Source organism: Cavia porcellus, unplaced genomic scaffold (genome assembly GCF_034190915.1).
Source record: "Cavia porcellus strain 051 isolate PalLab524CR breed Dunkin Hartley unplaced genomic scaffold, mCavPor4.1 scaffold_23, whole genome shotgun sequence".
Taxonomy (NCBI): Eukaryota; Metazoa; Chordata; class Mammalia; order Rodentia; family Caviidae; genus Cavia; species Cavia porcellus.
The window spans coordinates 62,033,027-62,055,152 of record NW_026947506.1 but is presented as its reverse complement, the minus strand read 5'-3'; the positions used below and the strand labels follow the sequence as shown (position 1 = coordinate 62,055,152).

The 22,126-nt window shown below is 39.1% G+C and overlaps 1 protein-coding gene across 7 annotated transcripts in view; it reads left to right on the top strand.

Annotated features, from left to right (window-relative positions):
* The window catches only part of Gtf2i (general transcription factor IIi), a 96,348-nt gene that overhangs the window by 49,866 nt on the left and 24,356 nt on the right, over positions 1-22,126 (top strand). For 2 of the 7 annotated variants that reach the window (XM_003461181.4, XM_013149314.3), the window contains exons 10-17: positions 723-782; positions 2,652-2,708; positions 4,505-4,567; positions 12,408-12,518; positions 13,614-13,679; positions 16,809-16,992; positions 19,932-19,990; positions 20,704-20,775. In XM_003461181.4, coding sequence (XP_003461229.2) covers positions 723-782; positions 2,652-2,708; positions 4,505-4,567; positions 12,408-12,518; positions 13,614-13,679; positions 16,809-16,992; positions 19,932-19,990; positions 20,704-20,775 — 672 coding nt within the window. The remainder of the gene's footprint in view (positions 1-722; positions 783-2,651; positions 2,709-4,504; positions 4,568-12,407; positions 12,519-13,613; positions 13,680-16,808; positions 16,993-19,931; positions 19,991-20,703; positions 20,776-22,126) is intronic. The other 5 variants (XM_013149316.2, XM_013149322.3, XM_013149325.3 and 2 more) reach the window with 5 other exon arrangements.

Genomic DNA, 22,126 nt, shown 5'->3' with positions numbered 1-22,126 from the left:
AAACTCACGACTTCCTGCTTGCAAGGCAGGCGCTTATGCCGCTGAGCTAAATCCCCAGCCCCTATGTTTTGTTTTTTTTTTTAAATTGACAAAATACTAAAAAATTTGCTGATACAGTGTGTTGTTCGAAGTCTTCATTGTGAAGAATTCATTGGCCCAAAATACATTGTTTTAATAATTAGTAAGAATCTTGTTAACTTATTACAGAGTGCTTATGGCTCTGCAAGAAGGGCTGTTGAGTGAGTGGAGAGGGAAACTGACTGGTAGGTTTACATCATCTGGAAGGTGGGAAGTGAGGTGTAAGTGTTTGATTTGGTAGCTTGCTTACTTAAGACAGAAGACTGAGTAAATATTTGTTAAGGAAGAAACGAATATGCCTGTAATAACAATCTGCATTAAGTAAAAGTTACAATTTGTTTTTATAAACATTTTCCTGTTAAAAAAACAACAGTCACCATTTCAGACATACCATCTCCATTCAATCTGTTTGTCTAGTCATGTTTAAAGTTTCTTTTGGCCATTCATACATAAATCTACCTGAACACATGTTTTTCATTTATCAAGACCATAAATTAACATCACTTATTTTGTCTTTTTTTTTTTTTTTTTTTTTTTTTTCTCAGAAGGCCATTATCTCATATATTTCATCCAGATTTGTTCACGAAAGTGACCAAAATCCATTTTGGGGATTACTTTTAAAGTGCTATCTTTATATTCCAAAGCAGGCCCTTCTGAAACTGATGATGTTGATGAAAAACTCCCTCTTTCGAAGCCTTTGCAAGGTAGAACTTTTTCACTTCCATCTTCCCACATCCTGTTCATATTTAATGTTTCTTTATATTGGACAGACTGCTTTAATATTTATAACTATGTTACTACTTTTCCAAATGGAAAAGCAAAAAAAAAAAATGTATTGGCCTTTTTTTTTAACATATAAATGAACTTCACAAGCAACAGTTTTTCAAAACCAATTTTCCCTTTTGTGAATCTAGTAATGAATCTCGAAATGGGTACATGACACACTTTCATATTTAAGGTAAAGTACACATTTATACCTTATATCAGAATAGTCAGAAGTCAGGTTATTATTGTATAGTTAGTGATGTAATTATTGATAAGATCATGTTGATACTTAGTCTTCAGAAGGATTGTGAACTGCCACTTGTAAATCCCTAAGTTAATTGATTCTTTTTTGTAATTTTGTATAGTGTGCCCAAACTTGCTGATCATAGGCTATTAGTGATGGTTTTTTATTTCTATTGTTTTGAGCATTTAAGATTTATTTTCTTTAGATTTACTTTATAACATAAATGTAATTATCTATTTCAGATTTTGCTAGAACAAAAAAGACACAGAAATCGTTGTTTACGTCAACAGCCTCCTTCACTGTCCTTTTTCCCACCGGCCTCTTCTTATCTCTTATCCCTTTGACCTCACATCTCTGTTTCCTTTGACTGCAGTCAAAGGACTTAAAACAGCTCCAATAAATGTAGATGTTAAGGTAAAAAAGAAAAGGAAGGAGTTTGTATAGAGAGGACATATTTTAAAAGTTAATTAAAGGATGATTTATGAGTATTTAGATTAACCTGTAGTTTTGAGTTCCAGGTAAGTGTTTTACACTATTAAGTGGAAAAGATTTCCAAGATAACCGTGCCACCATATAAAGATAGATCCTGAAGGAAAACTTTGAGTTTAGGATGGCATTTTAATGACTTGTTTTTGATTATGATCAATGTTCTGTAAAAATCAAGATCAAATATGCTTACAACTTAAACCTTAATCATTAGTAAGCTTCTGAATTTAGTTATCAGTTAATCATTTCCTGCTAAATGATGTGTTTTTACTGATAGGTAATATATTAATTAAAGGCAGGATATTTTGGCCTTCTCCTTGTTAGTAGTAGCTTACTTACAAGGATCTCAGTGGCACATTTGGAGGCACCTTGGGCACTTCATCCTGAGCAGCTCTTGAGTTTGGGTTATTTTTGTTGTGAATAACCCTGCTCTAGTGGGATGAGCCTGTTTACTTTGTGAATGCCTAACCTGATACATTGCTTTATGTTGCAGTTTTTAGAAGCAGGCAGATTATATTACCTGAATTAAAATGCTTTTGAAACTAAAGGTAGTATCTTAAATTTTAACTTATGCATTTCCTTTAAGCACAGCTTGATTAAGTTATGGGGATTGAATTTCCTTAGCTTCCACCGTAGTGAATGTGGAAAGCAGGAAAGCAGGACATGTTCCACAGCAGTTTAAACTTACTTTTTTATAGACTTGCTTAAGTCTCTTAGCAAAGCAAGAATCTACTCTTGATTTGTCTTTTGTTGTTTAGTCATTGACAGGTGAGCATGGTACCTGGAATGTAATTGTGCTTTCTCAGATCCCACATCCATCAGTAATTAGAGCATGTAACAATATTACTTTCCCAAGCCTACTTAGCCTTACGATGTATTACTATTTATATTTTCAACATGTTTTAGCTTTCAAATAGATGTTACATGTTTTTCTGAAGTAGAAAATGTTCAGATTTATTTCTGAGTTACAGTTGTTTGTATGTTTACTATGTCATGAATCATTTGTGATGTCACCTAGTTTTCTTCTTTGAGCGGTAAGTTTTTATTGTTTAATGTATGCTGTCTATTTTCTTTTTAGGAAGCCGTCACTCTTCAGAGGGCAACGAAGGAGCGGAAGTGGAAGTCCCAGCAGAAGGTTAGGAAGGAAAGGGGGGTTCATTCTGCCCTTGTGTTTACTGGACTGTAAGAGGTGCTGTTTCTTGGACACAAACAGATGACTATCTTGGTACTTTCTGAGCTAACAGTTTTCTCAGTAAAGATCTGAGATAGTATATGTCTCTGCTATACTGATAGAGCAGCTGGGCACAGGAACGCCGCAGTGAGTAAAGCTCCTTGTGCTGCACAATGCACTGGGGGATATTTCGTTTTCTTGTGCCGAATTTAAAAATCTCTCAAGGAGACATGGCTTCAAATTACCAACCATAATCATATTTCATTTAAAATGACTACTGAATCCTCCCAGTCTTTTAGTAAGAGAATACACTATTGATTAATGAAGTTTACTTTCTTATTTTTATACTTATAAACACCCTGTGAACGACTCATTTTTCCAACTATTAGGATTGCATTTTCAATCATGAGCTCTTATTAGTTGTAGAATAGTGAGTCAAACCGTCACCCTGCGGATCACTTCCCAATCCTAAGAGGTCTTGGTAGTTCATTCCACAGGAGGGCGCTGTGCATTGTAGATTATCCCAAGGAAAGTGATTACAAAGGTAACTGGGTGTTGTTTGGGAATTAACATTTCTGTCATAAGCTGATCATGTTGTGCCTTATACGTGATCTTTTCTAGAATCAAAAGGTCACCTGTTTCATAACTTCATAATCCTTGTATTTGCTATTTAATTTTATTTTAGCAAATGGTAGGTTTGCTCTTCTATCTTCTGTGAATGATGAAGTGATTATAATGTCCTTGGGATGTGGGCTGATCTTTACAAATTTAGTCCTGAATTTTCATAACTGAAATACATTTCTCCAAGAAATGCTGTTCTGCTAATCTCAAACACCATGTTACATAGCTTTGTCCGATCTTTTTATAGATTGACGTGGATGAATTTTTTGCTTTGCTGCAGGAGGTCATCTGCTGTTCCCTCCATGGCAGCTTCCTGCATCCCAGGCGGCATTTCTGACAGAGCCTCTCTCTGTAGGAGACATGCATGGAGCGAGGCTTGTCACAGCCAACAGCCCTATCATTAGACAGCAGGCTTTGAAAGACTTCATTTTTGAGGAAATTTTTATTGTTGTTTTTCAATTTTAGTTCAGTTGAGTTGAACTTGGGTCGTGGTCTTCGTTCCTTTACTAACAAATAAACAATCCTTGGCAAATCAATTAACCACTCAAACTTTGCAAAAAGAAAGAGGGCTAACGAAAATACTCTTCAGCTAAGCTGCTAGCACTAACATTCCAATATACATTTGTTTTGTGTAGCAACAAAAATACAAATAACATAGTTTTAAGATAACTTTTATACAAAGAGGCAATAATATATATTCATTTGTGGTAGTCCTTCTCTTAGGGTAAGGTCTCCATTGCAAAACATTGACTGTGGTTACACTCATTAGTGTAGCCCATTGCTAGATTCCTGCAGGCAGGGGAGAAATAGTGTCTAAATGGAAAATGTCCAGTTTTTATCTTCTCATTTTCTAGTTATAGCAGGAAAATAACTGTCACATTGATATAATCTCATTCATTCATGAATATGGATTTTTTGAGTCCATAATGCAGGTAATTTGGTATTATCTAATATTCTAGAGTTTTTGTTTTCTTTATCCCTGTATCTAATCAAAAGGGTCAAATTTTTTTTTTTTACAAATATGAAGTGAACTAAAATTTTATTGTAGGCTGCTGTGGGAGTATCAAATCAGTAAAATGTTGGAACATATGAAAAATGCTTAATAATGAATGTCATTTTAGAATTTTATTTTTTTCAAGATTCTACTCAACATGTCCCTTCAGAAACAAGTGAGGACCCTGAAGTTGAGGTGACTATTGAAGGTTAGTTATCTAAAAGCCTTAATTCCAAAAGTTTACTTCTGGTCATAAAAATTTGTGTCACATTCACATTGCTAAGTATGCATCATTCATTCTTAAAGGAAACTTGTGAGCAGAATTGACGTAGGCCTGTGTTCATTCGGCCAGAGCAGCCCACTTCCCAGCAGTGCGCCCCGTGCTCGGGGTATTTAGACGACAGCACTGCGCTAAGGAAGGCGGTGCTGGCCCACAGATATACTGGGCTGTTCTCCCAACAGGATCAGTGGGGACCGAAAAAGACAATTATGACCAGACCCGATAGGCCACTGGGTTGTGATAGAGACTTAATTGGATGGGGAGCCCCTGATTTCTAATTAGGCAGAGTGAGGAGAAAGTAAGCTCAGTTAAGTTTACCTGCTTATTTACCTCTTCAGTTTTTTGAGACAGGGTCACACTGAGTTACCAACGCTGGCCTCAAACTCCTGGGGTCAGGCCATTCTGCATCAGCCTTCCAAGTAGCGACAGCTGTGGTTTCATGCCACTGTTCCACCAGTATTGTTCAGTGTAGTCCCCTCCTCTAAAATACTAGAGTGCTTAATGGTTGCCTTTTATGACTAGTTAGAGATAAGAGCTGCCAGTATATTTCAAAACAGTCTATAAAGTTGCTCCAAAACTAGTTTTTTCTTTAAAGATGAGCAAAAGCACAAATAGGCCATTTTAAAAAGTTTTTTTTCCCCGTATTTGGTAATTATGAACTATGAATTGGAATTTTTCCTTTTATGTTAAAGTCTCTCCCTCCTCAGAAACGACCCTTTCCCGTGAGTACACATCGTCCCTGCCCACCCTGCTGGCTTTGCACAGGCTCTGTGCAGGGCATTTCTCTGGGTGCCTGTGTGACCCCCACACGCTCTTGTGCAATTAGTGCAGGCTTTTTTCACACAGCGTCGTCCATCACCACACATTTAGTTTTTTCATTATTTTAGTTTTCTAGCTTCTGCATAACCTTTCTTGGTTTGGGGGCTTGGGCTCTCATTCCCTGTGCAGAATTGGTTCTGATTGCTGGGTCTTATAACCTGTCCCCTGCTAGTGTCACTTAGCTATTTACGGTGTTTGCCTACTTCAGATTGCTCAACATTTTTGCCTTCATTGCTTCTATAAGTTGATTGGTACCTTCTGCCTAATTTAAGAAATCTTTTTCAATACTTAATATTATTAATCTCGATTAATTAATAAAGAAGTTTTTCTTGTTAATGTAATTTTAACCCAAAAGTTATTTTGAATTTATTTTAATGTAGTACTAAATAATGGAATTTTTAGTCCTTTTTGTCAAAGATCTCATTAACGGGAGAAGAAAAATTATCGTAGCTTGTAAATAAATAGTATAATACAACTTTGTCATATTCTGTAGAGGTAAGAAAAACGGGTGATCATTAACAATATAGAAGTAAATGTTTTAAATAAGACTAATAACCAAATTGATGAATCAAACTTTAAAACAAGTTATATTTGAATTGTCATACATGAGGGGCTGGGGATTTAGCTCAGCGGCATAAGCGCCTCCCTTGCAAGCCTGCAGTCATGAGTTCGATCCCTGGTACCGATTAAAAAAAAAAAAGAAAGTCAGTCAGTCATACATGCCTTCATAGGACTTGTAGAGATATTACAAAGGCCAAGAATTAAATGGCTCATAGACTTGAAGCATATGTCAATCTTTTTTACCTCAGCTCTTTGTAGAGGGAGTGAGGACTTTTATTCCTTTTATTTTATGGATTGATTGATTGATTGATTGATTGATTGGCGATACTGGGGAGTGAACCCAGAAGCTTCACACTGGGCAACATTACCAATCTTTTGTGTTTTTACTTATTTTATTTTCTCTTTTTGAGATAGGGTCTCAGTAAATTACCCAGACTGGGCTCAAACTTATGGTCCTCCTGCCTCAGTCTCCCAGAGTACTGAAATGACGTGTGTGCCACTACACCTGGCTTTTATCGCTTATTTTTTGAAATAAATTATAAGCCATGTCTGATTTAACAGCAGAATTTGTGATCAGCTAGTAGAATGTTGTGGTATAAGATGATCATAATATATGAAGAACACCAGTGAAATACCAGGTCTGTGTAAAGGTAGTATTTTCCACTGTGCAAACACATATTACAAACTATGTATCAGTCATTAGGCAAATGTTAAGTGTTACAGCCATACATTATGGAAAATGAACAATATATTAGGGAAGGTTAGATAAGAAGCTGCTATGCACAGCTGGCTTACTGTTTTTAGAGAGATGACTGCACAGTGCTATAGGGGAGGCTACCTGTCTAAGAAGTGGTATAGAAAAAGATCCCTAGTTTTCTGTGTCTAGTGAAAAGATCCCTGCCTTTCATGCTTACAGGTAGTTCACAGGGAGTAGGGTGATGGGCTGCAGGACAGTCTGGTTTTGTTGAAGGAAATGCTTCTCTGGCTCCAAAGAAGAGGGGCAAAAACGAAGATACTCCTTCTTGCTGAGGATGCCTCTGTTTCCTCCTCTTGTGCTTTCCACATCTGCATACCTGTGAAAGCGCTGTGTCATCAGGTCAGTCCTGCAGCTGGCCCTGCCAGGTGCTGTGCATCCTGAGGGCACGTGCTGCATCTGCCTAGTATTCATGGATACCCAGCCTGCTGAACTCAAGCAATGGCACACACTTCGGTTTCTTTGTCTTTTTTCTTTTCATTTGTCGTCATCATCGTTGTCGTCGTCGTCATCGTCCTCGTCGTCGTCATCGTCCTCGTCGTCGTCGTCGACGACGTCGTCTTCTTCTTCTTCTTGCTCTTCCTCTTCCTTCCTCCTCCTCTTCCTTCTCCTCCTCCTCTTCTTCTGCTTCTTCTGCTTCTGCTTCTTCTGCTTCTGCTTCTTCTCCTTCTGCTTCTTTTTGAGACAAAGTCTCACTGTGTAGTCCAGTGGCCTTAAACTCATGGCAGTACTCCCACCTCAGCCTTCTAAGTGCTGAGATTACAGTTGTACACTACTATGCCCTGCTCAGTGGCCCACCTTTAAAGCGTCAGTGACTTAGGTTTGGGAAGCTTTGGAACTGTATGACAGCAGGCCTTAATTTTATAAATATGATTCTGTTTTTGGCTAACTTGGGCATTGTCAAGTATATTGGATGCATGCAGAAAAAATGTTAATGTATGTTAGGTGACAGCAAGCTTTAACCAGCAAAGGGACCATTTGGGGCTTAAAAGAAGTTTCCTTTAAGAGCGTCGTTCCCAAGCCTGAGTCATTCACGTATGTTCATTCTGCTATCGCCTAACCCTGTGTTTTTTAATTGCATTGTTTTCTTTAAATTTGCTTTATCTACATTTATTTTCTGATTTATTTTGTTTTTTCTAGGTCAGTTGTCTTTGAAGTTTTTTTTCATACACGTTTGGAAAGATAAAATGTGTATTTCCACATATATTTGGTCTGTGTTAACCACCCATTGCATATGTACAGTGGTTGCTGCTGGAGCATTTGTAGAATACATGCAGTTGAGTAGGTTCCAATGAAAACCTTGTTTTTAATTTTTATAGTTGCTAAACTATCCTTAAATGAATCCCCAAATTGCTTTCAACAATCAGTTTTAGAGGAGTTTTGTACAATTTGGATAACAGCACTTTAGTGCTTCCATGTCATAGTGGGGTTTACAGTTGGCAGCGGGGTATGAGTCATTCTGTATTGTGTGAGTGTGTGTATAATTTATCCTTAGGACATTGGCAAATAATTGGGTACTACATACAACTAAAACCAACACATGATGTGTTTTGTTAATCTGCTGACACATACTGTATTTAGAACCTTGTATATGGTAAGCACTGTACTGCGAACTGAGGATTTAATTGAACAAAATAGGCAAACCCACTGAAATGCTTTGAAAAGAGGGTGACAGGTCCTGTCTTTACTGTCCCGATGTTCCTACAAGTGCCAGCTTTTGATATTTTTATATTTAAGCCTTGAGTGTCAGTTTGTAGGTTAAAATATTATCAGTTTGACTATGTTGGAGATTAGACTTTTAGAAAATACTGTCGCCTATTCTGTTCCCTAGTTACTGGCAAGCACATGGTACTGTATTATGTAGACACATAGGTAAATATGTTCCCATATGGTGCAAAAAGGAAAACAGTTTTTTTCTCAGCACAAATTTTGAGCTAGGTAAAGTGCTGCTGACTTTGTTTTTAAAGGTGTAAGTGGTGCTTCCATAGGTACTGGTGGCATAACTACTAAATATTCTCGATGAGCAGATTTTACATGTTAAAATATTTGAAATTTATTTTAAAATATTTTAGGCCTGATGGTGTGAGCATTTTGAGTTGGGGATTGCATTGGAAATGTGTCAAAGTGCATGTCTTTCTGTACCAAGTGGTGGCTGTGACTGTCAGAGCACTAAGTGCTCGCTGGAAGAGCAGTGCTCCAAGTGGAGTGGAGCACTGGGTCAGATCCCTGGAGCTGTGTTTGGTGTGCTGCTGCTCCAGAGAAACAAGTACGTTCTGTCCTTGTGGAAAGGATTTCAGGTCAAGAGTAACACATTTTCCTGTCAGATGTGGTGGCTTATGCCTGCAGTCCCAGCACTTGGGAGGCTGAGACAGAGAATTGCCATGAGTTGAGGGGCTATGTAGTGAATTCCAGACCAGCCTGAACTACACAGTGAGACCCTGCCTCAGCACACCTCCTCCCATGTCAAGACCAGGTACAGACTTGGAAAGAACTTGAGGATACAGTTAATTTCCCATGACTTATTTCCATGATCCATATAACTCAACATCCAAAGAGAAGTTAATAACTAATGTACAGAGTGGACATAAAAAGCATGGAGGATGTTTTATCAGAAATAGTTAAACCCAGGCCGGGGATACAGCTCAGGGGCACAAGCGCCAGGCTGTGTGAGTTGGTGAGTTTGATCCCTGGTAACCCCCCCCCTCCCCCAAAAAAGTTAGTCTTCTCTGTATTTGTTGATGGAACATTAGCATTTGCCAAAGGAGGGAAAGTGTGCTTCCAGCTGTGTGTGTTCTAGTGATACTGGTGACTGAGCCCACTCAGCCACACCCTGGCTCTTCTAGTTTGAAGACAGTATCACTGAGCTGCCCAATCTGGACTGGCAATCTTCCTGTCTCAGCCTCTTTGAGTAGCTGTGATTACAAAGAGTTTCTACTTGCCCCACTGACTCATGATTTTAATATTTTGCAATGATTGTTGTACTATTAAACACTCAGTTGCTCAGTTTGCCTTCATTGAGAATGTTCATGCCTTTGTCCCTTGTGTTTTCAAATCAGGATGATGTCCTGGCTTCTAGGCAGTGTGGATGCCAGCTGGAGCGGTGTGGCCAACCAGGGATGGGGCTTTCCCAGTAGAGCAGAAGTCAGTGTAGATGGGGGTCTGCAGATACATAGGCTGCATCACCCTTTAGGGAAGTACTTCTGGCTTTTAATTCAGCACTTACAGTTTATGAAGTATATTAGTAGTAAGAATGTGTAATGCAAGGACACTATTCGTAGTTAGAGTATACTTTACTCTCTGGAAACCACCATAAAAAATACGCTTTAGTGTCTGAAAATTTGTTTGAGTGTTAGAAAATAAGGTTTTTAAGTGTATGTTTTCAAAATTCAAGTCCAAACATGGAAGCAGTACTCAAATGTGTTTACCATTTTTGAGACACGATTTCATTGTACAGTTGAGGCTAGCCTCACCACAGTCCTCCTACCTCAGCCTTCCAAGTATTGAAATCACAGGCATGCATCATCATGCTTGGTCTAATCATTTTTAGCTACAGGAGTTTCATAATTATAGACCATGGTAAGGTAGGTCTGTCTTATTTTACAGAAAGTTTATAACTTCGTTTTGCTTTGGTTTGTTTCGTTTTTGAGGCAGGGTCTGGCTGGTTAAGCCAGGCTGCCCTCAAACTTGTGGCAGTCCTATTGCCTCAGCCTGGACTGCAATAATGACAGGTACCATTCCCAGCAGAATTTGTGATTTTTAAATTGTTTTGTATCAGATTAGTCCAGATTGGGATCAGACTCTTAATATAACCATGCTGACCTTGAATTGGATCCTCCTACCCTCGGCCTGCCAAATGCTAGGATTACAGGTATATGCTACCATGCTTGGCTTTGTTTCTGAATTTTATTTTTATTTTTTATTTTTTATTTTTTGATACGGGGATTGAACACACAACCTCGTGCTTGCCAGGCAGGCGCTTATCCCACTGAGCTAAATCCCCAGCCCCTTTCTGAATTTAAAATGATTGTGATCACAAATATATCATTTGTGATATATATAATAATGACATTCAGTTTGGGGATTTGGTACATTTATATTGTATCTGAATTTTTTTTCCTGGATTTTGGTCCTAAAGTAGTATTCACACATGAAAATTTTTTAATAACTTAAAATTGTTAATATATTTTTCTGAATAACAGTATCCCCCTTAAGAAAGCATAGCTAGGTCTCAATGTGAGTCTTTGGTATCGGTGAGCTGGGATTTTCTGGGATTGGCTCTCACAATAAAGGTCTTCAGGTTCCTGTGGGCAGCAGGGAAACATTCCAGGGTTGGGCGCAGGGGTGGTGCCCTTTGGGACCTGGCTACACAGTGGGGAGGAGGTCACCACTCTGCTGTTCTCCAGATTCCCTTGTCCAGGATGCAGTCTGGGAAGCTTACCCAAGCAGGCTGATGTTCACAGGTGTTCATGTCCCACTGTCAGATGGGACCTGGGTCCTGGGACATCAGCACAGAGCTGGGGAAATGACCAGCCAGGCCTTCCTGCATTCAGAGGGCCTTTGTCCTTGCTGTGGTCTGCAACCGCAGTTATTTTCAACTCTGTACTTATGATTCCTCTAAAGGATATTCTGGATGATTTACAGGTGATATTTGAGTGGAACTCTTGGTTAATGTGTTATTTGACATTTTTAAGGAATAAGAAGATGGTGAGGGCTCAAGAAAAGCTACCATGTATCTTTAATTCTGTTAGGTAGATTGAAGATCATAGCAGAGCTGATAGGCCCCTCATCCACAGGAAAGTTAAAGAACTTTGAGAAGTGCCTTGAAAGGAAGAAATATATGTACATGGTGTTTTTGTATTATTAAAATGCTTGGTACAGATACGCAACGTCATTTATATACATTCAAATTTTGTGTAAGGTTAAGTGTTTTTCCATGCAAGCTTTACTTCATCCTTCTTTCATTTAGTTTGGTAGAGACAGGGTCTCACTGTGTGGTCCAGGCTGGCCTCACATTCACTGTGCGACCCCAGCAGGCCGTGCACTCACGATTCTTCTGTCTCACCCTCCTCAGTATACTGGTACACCCAACTTACTCTTCTTATATACTTGTATAATTTTAGGCAGCTGTCTTGATTAAATTTTTATTGAAAATAATAAAATTTGGGCTGGGGATTTAGCTCAGTGGCATAAACACCTGCCTTGCAAGCAGGTGGTCGTGAGTTCAATCCCCCGGTACCAGAAAAAAAAAAAACTAAAAAAAAGAAAGAAAGAAAGAAAGAAAATAATGAAATTTGACTCAGCTATTTGAGAGATCTTTTTGAGGGGTGGAAGAAATTTATAATGATTTTTTTAAAAAGCAAGGCAGGTATGGCAGCAATCCCACCATTTGGGAGGCTGAGGCAGGAGGATTGCTGTGACCTCAAGACAGGCCCACAGTACACAGTGTGAGACCCTGTCTCCAAAAATAAATAGAAACAAACAAAAACAGAACAAAAGAAAACCTGCAGAGTGCATTCATGTTCACACAAAACGAGTAGGAAAGCTGCAGCATGGCTGCAGCAAGGGTGCTGGATAGTGCCTGCAGTGATCAGTCACTCACCCTGTCCTCCAGTAATGACGGTTTTCTTTCTCAAGATGATGATTATTCTCCACCTACCAAGAGACCAAAGAGCAGTGAGCCGCCGCAGCCCCCAGTCGCGGAGCCTGCAAATGCCGGGAAGCGGAAAGTGCGAGAGTTCAACTTCGGTGCGTGCGCGGCGCCCCCTCTGGTGAACTGTGGTGTGAGAAGCCACGTGGACCCTTGCTCTGCGCTGTAACTGGGCCAGTGCAGTGGATGCTGCCGGAAGGAATGGGTCTACTAAATGGAAGCCTAAACCTCTGTATCTTCTGATTCTAACGAAATGCAAAGTGCTAAATTGCTGCCAGTGGATTAGTAATTCAGGCATTTTTCTTAGCATTGTCTTTTTTATTTGACCTGTTTCACAAACTGATTTTCATTTTTAAGTGACTACCAGCTATTTAAACCGTTAGTTGATAATATATCCAATAATGGCCAAAATAGAATAATTTGAATAAGTGGGACTTCTTTCTTGATTTCTTTGTTTCTCGTGATGCTGGGGATTGAACGCAGGGTCTTGTGCATGCTGGCAGTGGTCACCACTTGATGGCATTTTCATCTTAGTTGGGTATTCTGCCTGCCTACAGGCTCAGCTGCTGATCTCAGTTGTGTTTGTGCAGACCCGAGTTGGCACATGCTCATATTTTCCAGTGTCCTTCTACCAGTTACTGCTGTATGTCCTTACTTCCTCACAGCTAGAACATTATAGGAGGCCTCCTAACTAAATGACCCCTGGAAACCCACCTCTTTTTGTTGCCACTTTTTTTTTAATGATACTGGGGATTGAATCTGGGGTTTTCACACTGAGCTATATCTCCAGTCGTTTGATTTTCAAATGGGTTGCTCTTAAATTGCCCAGGCTGGTCTCAAACTTAGCCTCCTGCCTCAGCCTCCCACGTGCTAGGGTTTCAGGTTGCCACTTTTTTGCAGTGTTTAATTTGACTGTCTTTTCTCTGTTTTGCTTTAGGAAAATGAAAAGTTTAAAAAGAGGTAGTCAATGTGAAATGATTTGAATATAAACAAAACATCTCAGAATTTCCCATGGAAACAGTTGTAACCATTAAAAAGGGAAAAGCAGTGAAGTTGTGTGGATTAAAACTGGTCAGATAGATTTGGAGCGCTGGGAAAAAGCAAGCCACATTAGAAGTAGGGCCACTGGAGAACATGTTAGTGCCCCACACAGGATTTCTCTACTGAGAATTAACTGTCCTCTCCATTTGCAGAAAAATGGAATGCTCGAATTACTGATCTACGTAAACAAGTTGAAGAGTTGTTTGAAAGGAAATACGGTATGTGTAAGCTGGAGAATTTTTCACTCGCCATTCATAAGCATTTAAGCAATGGGAATTACTACTTCTTACTGGGGAGGGGCGAATGTGAGCAAGTACAGATCTGCCAGAGAATTGGGTCCTTCATGATGTGTGTTAGAGGTGTTACAGTTGCCAGATTAACACAACCTGAAGGAAAGCTGTCTTTCTAATAGTTGTCAAAAAAATAAAGCATTAAAAAAAAAACTTAGAGTGAGCATATTTTGAGATGTGTTACATATTTATTGCAAATTTGAACATTGGAGATTCACTTGAAGATTCTTAGTAGTTTCTCTTAATCTGCTGTTTAAATTCATTATTGAGATGCCCTTATTACTGTTGGTATACTACTCTTGATATACAACCCTGAGTTTAAGTTAAATTTTAAATTTTTTACCCTTTTTTCTATTCTGTCCTATAGCTGATCTTCACAATGACATAAGTAACAACTTATTAGCACCCAATGATAAAAAACACTTATCTAAAAATACCAGCAATCATTGAAAACCATTACGTCTTGCCTTCTTTGTTGAGCTGACTCTGCAGTGACCTGGCATTCTGAACAGTTCTGTACAACTCAGGTTTCCAAGACCGGAGCTCCTGCGTTGCCCAGGCTGGCCTCGAACTCCTGTGTGCAGGCGTCTTCCTATTTTGGCCTCTTTGAGTAGCTGGCTATCAGGCTGGGCTCAGTATGCAGAATTTTTGCTTGTAAATGAAACTATTGTAGAGCTGTCATGCACTTTTCAGTTTTTTTTAAGTGAGGTATTTCAACCTGACAAACTGCAGTGGCGTTGTTTATTCTTGTTTATTCAAAGTCAGCTGCCGTTGGCCAGTGGCAACAAACTTAAGCTTTCAAGGATAACAAAAACATGCTGTGGATCTTCCACCAGTGCTTTTGTCAGAGCACTGTTCCAGGGGCTGTCCCAGGCCCCATCGTCAGTCAACTGTCTATCCACTTCTTTCCCTCCCTCCTTTCCTTCCTTCCTTCATTTTTTTTTTTTTTTTTTTTGTCTTTTTCCTTTTTATCAGTACCAACAATCGAACTCATGACTGCCTGCTTGCAAGGCAGGTGCTTATGCCGCTGAGCTAAATCCCCAGCCCCTCATTTCTTTTTTTCTTCATTTCTTTTAGTATATATTAGTTCTACAAACTAGCAGGTTTTCATGTACCATCTGTTTCATTACCATAGATAATAACTTTATCCCTCGTTGAAAATCTACGATTAGAATAAATTACTCATTTTTCCATATTTTTAGATTCTATTAGTATTCTTTCAACTTCTCATTAGTTTACTTTTTTTGGTGTGTGCTTGTGCTTGTGCATCTTCTTCTCCTCTTCCTTCTCTTCCTTCTCCCTCCTACTCCCCTTCCTTTCTTTTTTTTCCTTTCCTCTTTCCATTGGTTTGGTTTGGTCTTTTTGAGATAAGGTTTCAGTACGTAGTTAGGCTGGCCTTAACCTTGAGGCAATCCTGCTTCAGTCTCCCAAGTCTCCCTGGGATTACAGGCATGCACCACCACCCCCAGCTTTGCCTGTGCTTTCCATTGATCATTTTGTTTTTTGGTTATTTTGGGACAAAGGATTCACTGTGTAGCCCAGGCTGGCCTGGAATTTGAGACAGTGGGATTACAGGCTTGCAGTGCCATGCCTGGCTTAGTTGTTCTGTTTCAAAGGAAAAAAAATCACATACTATCCCAGATGATAGCACTATAACATACTGATAAGATCACAGGGCTGAGCTGGGAATGGTGACACACACCTGTAGTCCACTTGGGAGACAAAATCACGAGGATCAAAAACTTGATTAGTTTGGGCTACAGAATGCGTTAAAGGCCAGCCTCTCCCCTACATAGCAGGAGTCTGTCTCAAAACTTGAAAATAAAAACAGGAAATAAAGGATCACTGGGAGCAAATGGTCATGTCCTTCCTCTTTGAACCTTTTTTTCCTCTCATGATGTACCACTGTGCTGTACTGTTTTTGTGAAACGGTCATAAATTCTGAAGATTTGATGATAAAGTGATTCATATGATGTTTGGCTTATAAATACATAGTAAATGCTTACTGTTTATATTTCTTAGTCTTAAGTTTAGTAGTATTCTGAATAAAATAGTATTACAACAGTTTTATAAATTTGTGCTTCTTATAAAGTGAAGCCAACATTTTATGGCTTTTGTTGTGAGTATAGATTGTTTGACAAATAAAAATGTTTACTAGTTTCTATAAGTTTTGATAATTTTCATGTTTTGTAATTTCAAAGCAGCTGTAATGTTACTTTCCTTAGTGGAAGATATTTCCACTGTAATGTTGAAACAGTGATATTCCAATTTAGTTTATCAGCAAAGGAAGGTTTTTAAATCCTAACTCCATATAAATGTGTAGTGGTGTACATGTGAAGTAATTACAAATAATGTATTACTACTTAACCAAGTGAATTTTACGCAAAATACCAACCAAAAATTTTTTTTTCCTTTGGGAGGGCACACTAAGGGTTTTTTGTTGTTGTTATTTTTGTTTTTATAAAGACAGAGTTTTGCTGTACAGTTCAGGCTGGCCTTGAATTTCACTTCATATTGCAGCTGGCCTCGAACTCACAGAGATTCTCATGCCTTGACCCACCAAATGCCGGGATTACAGGTGCTTACCACCATATCTGGCCATATACTCAGTATTTTTGATTGTTCATATGTCCTGGTCTGTGTCATTTTATGCCTGTTTGCATTATGCTACTGTTGAATTTTGCCAGTCAAGAAAATCATCTTCTTTTGTTAAGGGAGATCCTTTGACAAATCCAATAAAGATTATACTAATATTTGTATTTTTAAAATATTACCCTTGTATTTTATATATAATATGAATTAGTGGTATGTTTTTCTTGATAATATGATTTCAGATTTCACTAGTGTTTAGCTTCTGTCTACGCTGCTTTAGATGAGTGTATTATTTACTGTAGGTTTAAGTAAACAGAGCAGTGCTGTCCTTGGTGCTCTTGTAGCATCTTGTGTTATTTTTTCTTCTGATTCAATTACAGAGTCAGGAGTAAAGATGAAAGCAATGTAAATGTGCTCAGACTTTTGTCTTTTAATGATAATCGCTTTCTCTTTTTATCCTTAAAGCTCAAGCTATAAAAGCCAAAGGTCCGGTGACGATCCCATACCCTCTTTTCCAGTCTCATGTGGAAGATCTTTATGTTGAAGGACTTCCAGAAGGAATTCCTTTTAGAAGACCATCTACATATGGGATTCCTCGCCTTGAGAGAATATTGCTTGCAAAGGAAAGGATTCGTTTTGTGATTAAGAAGTAAGGCCGATGGGCTCCTACTGAGCTCTTCTTGTCTTTGTTCTGATCAGTGCATTTTTTTTAGTCAGTAAACATTCATCGGTCCCTAGGGCTATATTTTAAAGTGTGAGTTACTATGTTTTTATTTTCCTCATTGTAATTTGTGTATCATGTTGTGTCAGACCTGCCACAGGTGGCTTCTAACACGTGAACACTTACCTGTATCCGATGGGCCTGTGGGACTCGCTAGTTTTCCTTCACTTTTTTGTTTGTTTTTTTTAGTCACTACCAGGGATTGAACTCACGACCACATGCTTACAAGGCAAGCACTTATGCCACTGGGCTAAATCCCCAGCCGCTAGTTTTCCTTTAAAGTTTTCTGCTCCATACGTTAAAGAAGTGTCATTTTCTTGGGGTTTTTAGTCTGAATTTTTTTTTTCTTGGTAGTACTGAGGATTAAAGGCAGCATTGTACAGAGCACCTGTTTACTATTTGGGCTCTTGCCTGTGTTTTGGTATCTGTCAACAAAAAGAAATGGAATAAACCAAATTTCAGAACTGGGCATGGTGGCGCACGCCTGTAATCTGTGTGCTCAGGAGGCTGAGGCAGGGAGATTGTTGGGAGTTCTAGACCAGCTTGAGTACAAAGTGAGCTCAAGGCCAGCCTGAATGGCATAGTGAGACCCTATCTCAAAAAGACAAAAAATCCCCACCAAACGTCTGCTCCTTTTCTAGAGAAAATGAGATGCTTTAAAAATTCATTTGTTCTTTTTATAAGCTGGCAAGTATTTATATTAGGGTAATTGTGAGTTTTTAATTCTGCTCCCTCCCCTTTTGGTACTGGGGATTGAACTCATGAGCTAGCACTTGCCAGACAGGTACTTACACCACTGAGCTAAATCCCTGCCCCCTCCTTTTTGAGTTTTTAATTCTATATTATTGACTGTTTTCATTGAATTAATTTTTAAACCTGTTATCCTTTAAATTAGTTTGTAGATTGCCTGTATCTGTGTTAATTGAAGGTTGATTTCCTAGGATTTTGCCCAATTTGGTTGTTACAATGTTTTCTTACACTTTAGTAAGGAAACAAATACATTTTAGGACTCTAAGGGCCACCTCATGGTAGAGTATGGATTCAGCTTGCATGAGGATTCAGATTTGACCCCCAACAGACACACACCACCACCACCCCATAACAGAACAAATACCTTCCTAGTTTTTGGCTTTTTTGAAATGAGGTCTCCATGTTGTCCAGGCTTGCCCCATCCTCCTGGGGTAAAGCTGTGCCTCTGCCTTAGGCTTCCTGAGGAGTGGGGCTACTGGTGCATACAGCTGTACATGGCACACACACCTTTACGGAGGAACCATGAGGTGTCTGAGTGCTAGAGATGGGAGCTGCCATAAGAAATGAGCCAGGCACTTGCAGATTCTAGAGAATACCAGTTGGTTTGTACCTGCAAGTTGCCGAATTAGCACTGCCCCACTACTGTGGATGCACTTTCCTAAACTTCTCCTATTGGTAGCTTTTCTTTTCACCTGTTTTAATGCTTAAAAACGTGAAAACTCCTATCAAAATTGAAATTTCTGGTCAGTCTTAACTAGAATACCTGTGGCAGAGGACCCATGCTCCTGATTGGTAACAGCTGGATGACCTCTGTTTCTAGAGTCACTCTTAATGTACGATGCACCCACAGTGTTATGGACCTAGGGTTCAGAGATGGACAAGAGGGGGTATCGAATGCCAGAGGTGCAGCTCAGTGGCAGAACATGTGCTTAGTCTGTACCTTGAGGCTCTGGCATCTCCCCAGGGTTGCCGAAGGGAAAGTGATGGGCAGTCCGCCACGAAGCTGGGTCACAGACAGACAGGTTTCTGAAGGCTGCTTGGCCTTGGCCTAGAGCCATAAACATATCCTGTGACCCCAGCCCCCAAGAATGCTCACACTGTCTCAGAGAAAACAGCGTTTTGCAGGTTTTGTCCTTGTTTGATAATCTTAAAAACATATCAGTTAGTGGATATTTAAATATTTATGAAGGCTTTTGTAATCTTCGTATCAGTAAAGCATTACTTTTAATTGTATTTTGCAGAGGCTTTATTTTATAGCCCACTAGTACTATTCAAATAGTGTGCATCTCACAAGTGGGATCCCATATCTGTTTCTGACATCTTTAGGAAGGTGATATAGTCCTGGCTGCCCTTGCCCTGCCCCCAAAGAAGGGTGGGCAACAGAAATTAGAGAGAGTGATGGAGTTGTAAGTTCACTTGCACAGATTTTGTGGTTTATTAATATGTTTTGTGGACTGCTTAGATATTATGAAAAAACAACATGCTCTACAAATATAAATTTAAAATAGATTTAGAATTCTTCCAGAGCGGGGCTGGGGATTTAGCTCAGAGGCATAAGCACCTGCCTTGCAAGCAGGCGGTCGTGAGTTTGATCCCTGGTACCGATAAAAAGTTAAAAATTTAAAAAAAAAAAAATCTTCCAGAGCTTATAGATATATAGAAGACATAGTAGTCTTCAAATGTAATATGAAATTGAAGGGCCTTGATTAAAACTTAGAATGCACTTCAGATACTTTTAGTTTGTAAAATTACCTCTTTTGCTGTGAGAACACATGTTGTGTGATACAACTTCTGTGGCAGTTTTCAATTGTCACTGTTGTGTTACTCTGTAGAAACCTGATGAAATTAAGTTTCATCAGGATCTAATCACTTTTACTTGGTCTTTTTACTAATAAAATCAGTAAACAAGCCACCTGGCTTGGAGGGTAGTTCAAGCTGATTGGTAGCAAGGGTTACAGATTAAAGTCCTGTCACAAACATGTTAATTGTGCTCAAAAGACTAGGTTTTCTATCTCTTAAATACCCACCTTGGTGGCTGAGTATTAAATATGTACCAGTGGTTACCACTTTGTTAAGTTTTGCCTGATGAATATTGAGTGCTTTACTGTCACCTACAGACACGAACTTCTGAACTCAACACGTGAAGATTTACAGCTTGACAAGCCAGCTTCAGGAGGTAGGCCTCCAGTCTTAAGTCTCAACCTTTCCACTTACACAGAACCCTTTTATATGAAGTCATGTCTGTACTAATTACATAATATACTGAAAATACACATTTGCAGAATTCTACCTAGTGCTCTGAAATAATAAACTTTTTCTTTTTAGTAGCCTATTATAAATATCAACATCACATTTCAAAATAGAACTTAAAAGTACTGTTTTCTAAGTATATTAAACAGGTCATTGTCTGACTGCATTAATGTATTGAATAATCATTCAGTAAATGTGTTTTGTGTATGTATGTGCTTGTAAGATACACTGAGCTCTACTTTGTAGAACATGCAGCCTTTTTTCTTGTGAGATGTTTTTGAAGAAAATACAAATGCCATTTATTTGCTTGTTTGCTCTGGAGTGGGATGGGAAGGGGACATAGGAAATCACATTATATTTGTATTTGATATCGTGGAAGAATTACCAATAGTATCATGGCACTAAATTTTCATTGCAGAAATTGCCTACTAGCTGTCCTTTAGCAAACTGAGCTTTGAATTATCTTTGTTCTTTTTTTGTTCAGTGTCAGAATTGTTTTAGTAATAAAAACAATTGTGAAATCTTAGGAACAATTTTAGTCGCAAAAAGGGAAAGTAATACTTCTTTTTGCTTTTTTTATAATGTTTAATAATCTAGGTGCTTAAAGCAATCAAATTGAAAATTTCTTTGTTATTACAGTGAAGGAAGAGTGGTATGCCAGAATTACTAAGTTAAGAAAGATGGTAGATCAGCTTTTCTGCAAAAAATTTGGTAAGTCTGCTTTTTCCGTGTAACTCAATTGTATTTCAGAGTAATGTAATATTTTAAAAATTTTGAGGGTCCAGGGTTTAGCTCAGCAGTTCAAGTGCTTGCCTGGTAAGCATGAGGTTGTGAGTTTGATCTCCAGAACCCCCCAAAAAATTTTTATTTTTATTTTTTAAATTTTTTTTACCTGTGGAAAGCAAATAAACTAAGTACGATTCTTGTCCAGGTTTGTTATACTACTTTTTAATAAGAATTTATTTACAGGAGCTGGGGATTTAGCTCAGTGGCATAAGCACCTGCTTGGCAAATGTGAGGTTGTGAGTTTGATCCCTAGTCCCAGAAAAAAAGAGTTTACCAAGTTTAATCCTATATAGAAGGGGAGAGAATAATGAAACTTGAAGTGGGTTTTACTGAGATGTTTTGTTCTCTTTTTTGGCAGTGCTGGGGCTGCAACCCATGTCTTGTGCATGCTAGGCCAGGCCTCTGCCAGCCCTGACTACTGTGCATTCCCAGTTACACAGCTGTGGTCCTTTGCAGCTGGGAATCCTCTTGTCTTTGGGCCTTACTGCCCTGGAAGGAAAGGAGCGGGCCACCTCTTTGCCTATACACACGCACATTCTCCACTGGCTACCCCAAAAAGCAACAGGGACCTAGTTCCTGACCTGATCCCTGTAGTAGGGTCAGCCACAGAATTTCCTGCATACAAAACACCTTCTTTACTGTGAGCTGCACCCCAGCCTATCTCACTGCTTAAGGTCTTCCAAAACATAAAATACACGGGTTTGGTTCATAATTGCAAAAGTCATAGTCGTTCTCTTCTGCTTCTCAGTAAGTCGTCCAGTTAGCTGTTCCTTGGCTTTTCTGCCTCATGCTTATCTCAGATTCAGTCTATTGGTTTTATCTCTCCTTAATTCACTGGTTAGGGTTAAGAGCACTTGCACAGATTTTGGCCCACAGCCCTCTTTTTCTTTCTTTGCATGCTCACTCCATCCTGTATGAACACAATAATATGTTGGCTGTGGTGACATCAATCCTTAAGTTACTGGCTCAGAAAACTTGCCCTAATGGAAGACCTTTATATTTGCTCATCTGATAACTCATCAGGTTTCACATGTCCTTAGGTGTTTTTGATTTCCCTCTCTGGCATGTTTCTCTCCCAGTGACCCTTGACCTACCCAGTGGTTTATTTTCTCATATGCAGTCTTGGAAGGCTTGCTGATTCTGCATTTACAGTACACTCCCAACTCCTACCTCTTCTTCAATGCTATGACTGCAGTCCAAGCCAGGCCTACAGTGCTGCCAGAGGCTCTCATAGAACTGTAGAATGAAACTTATTCTGCCCTGTTGCAGTGTGTAA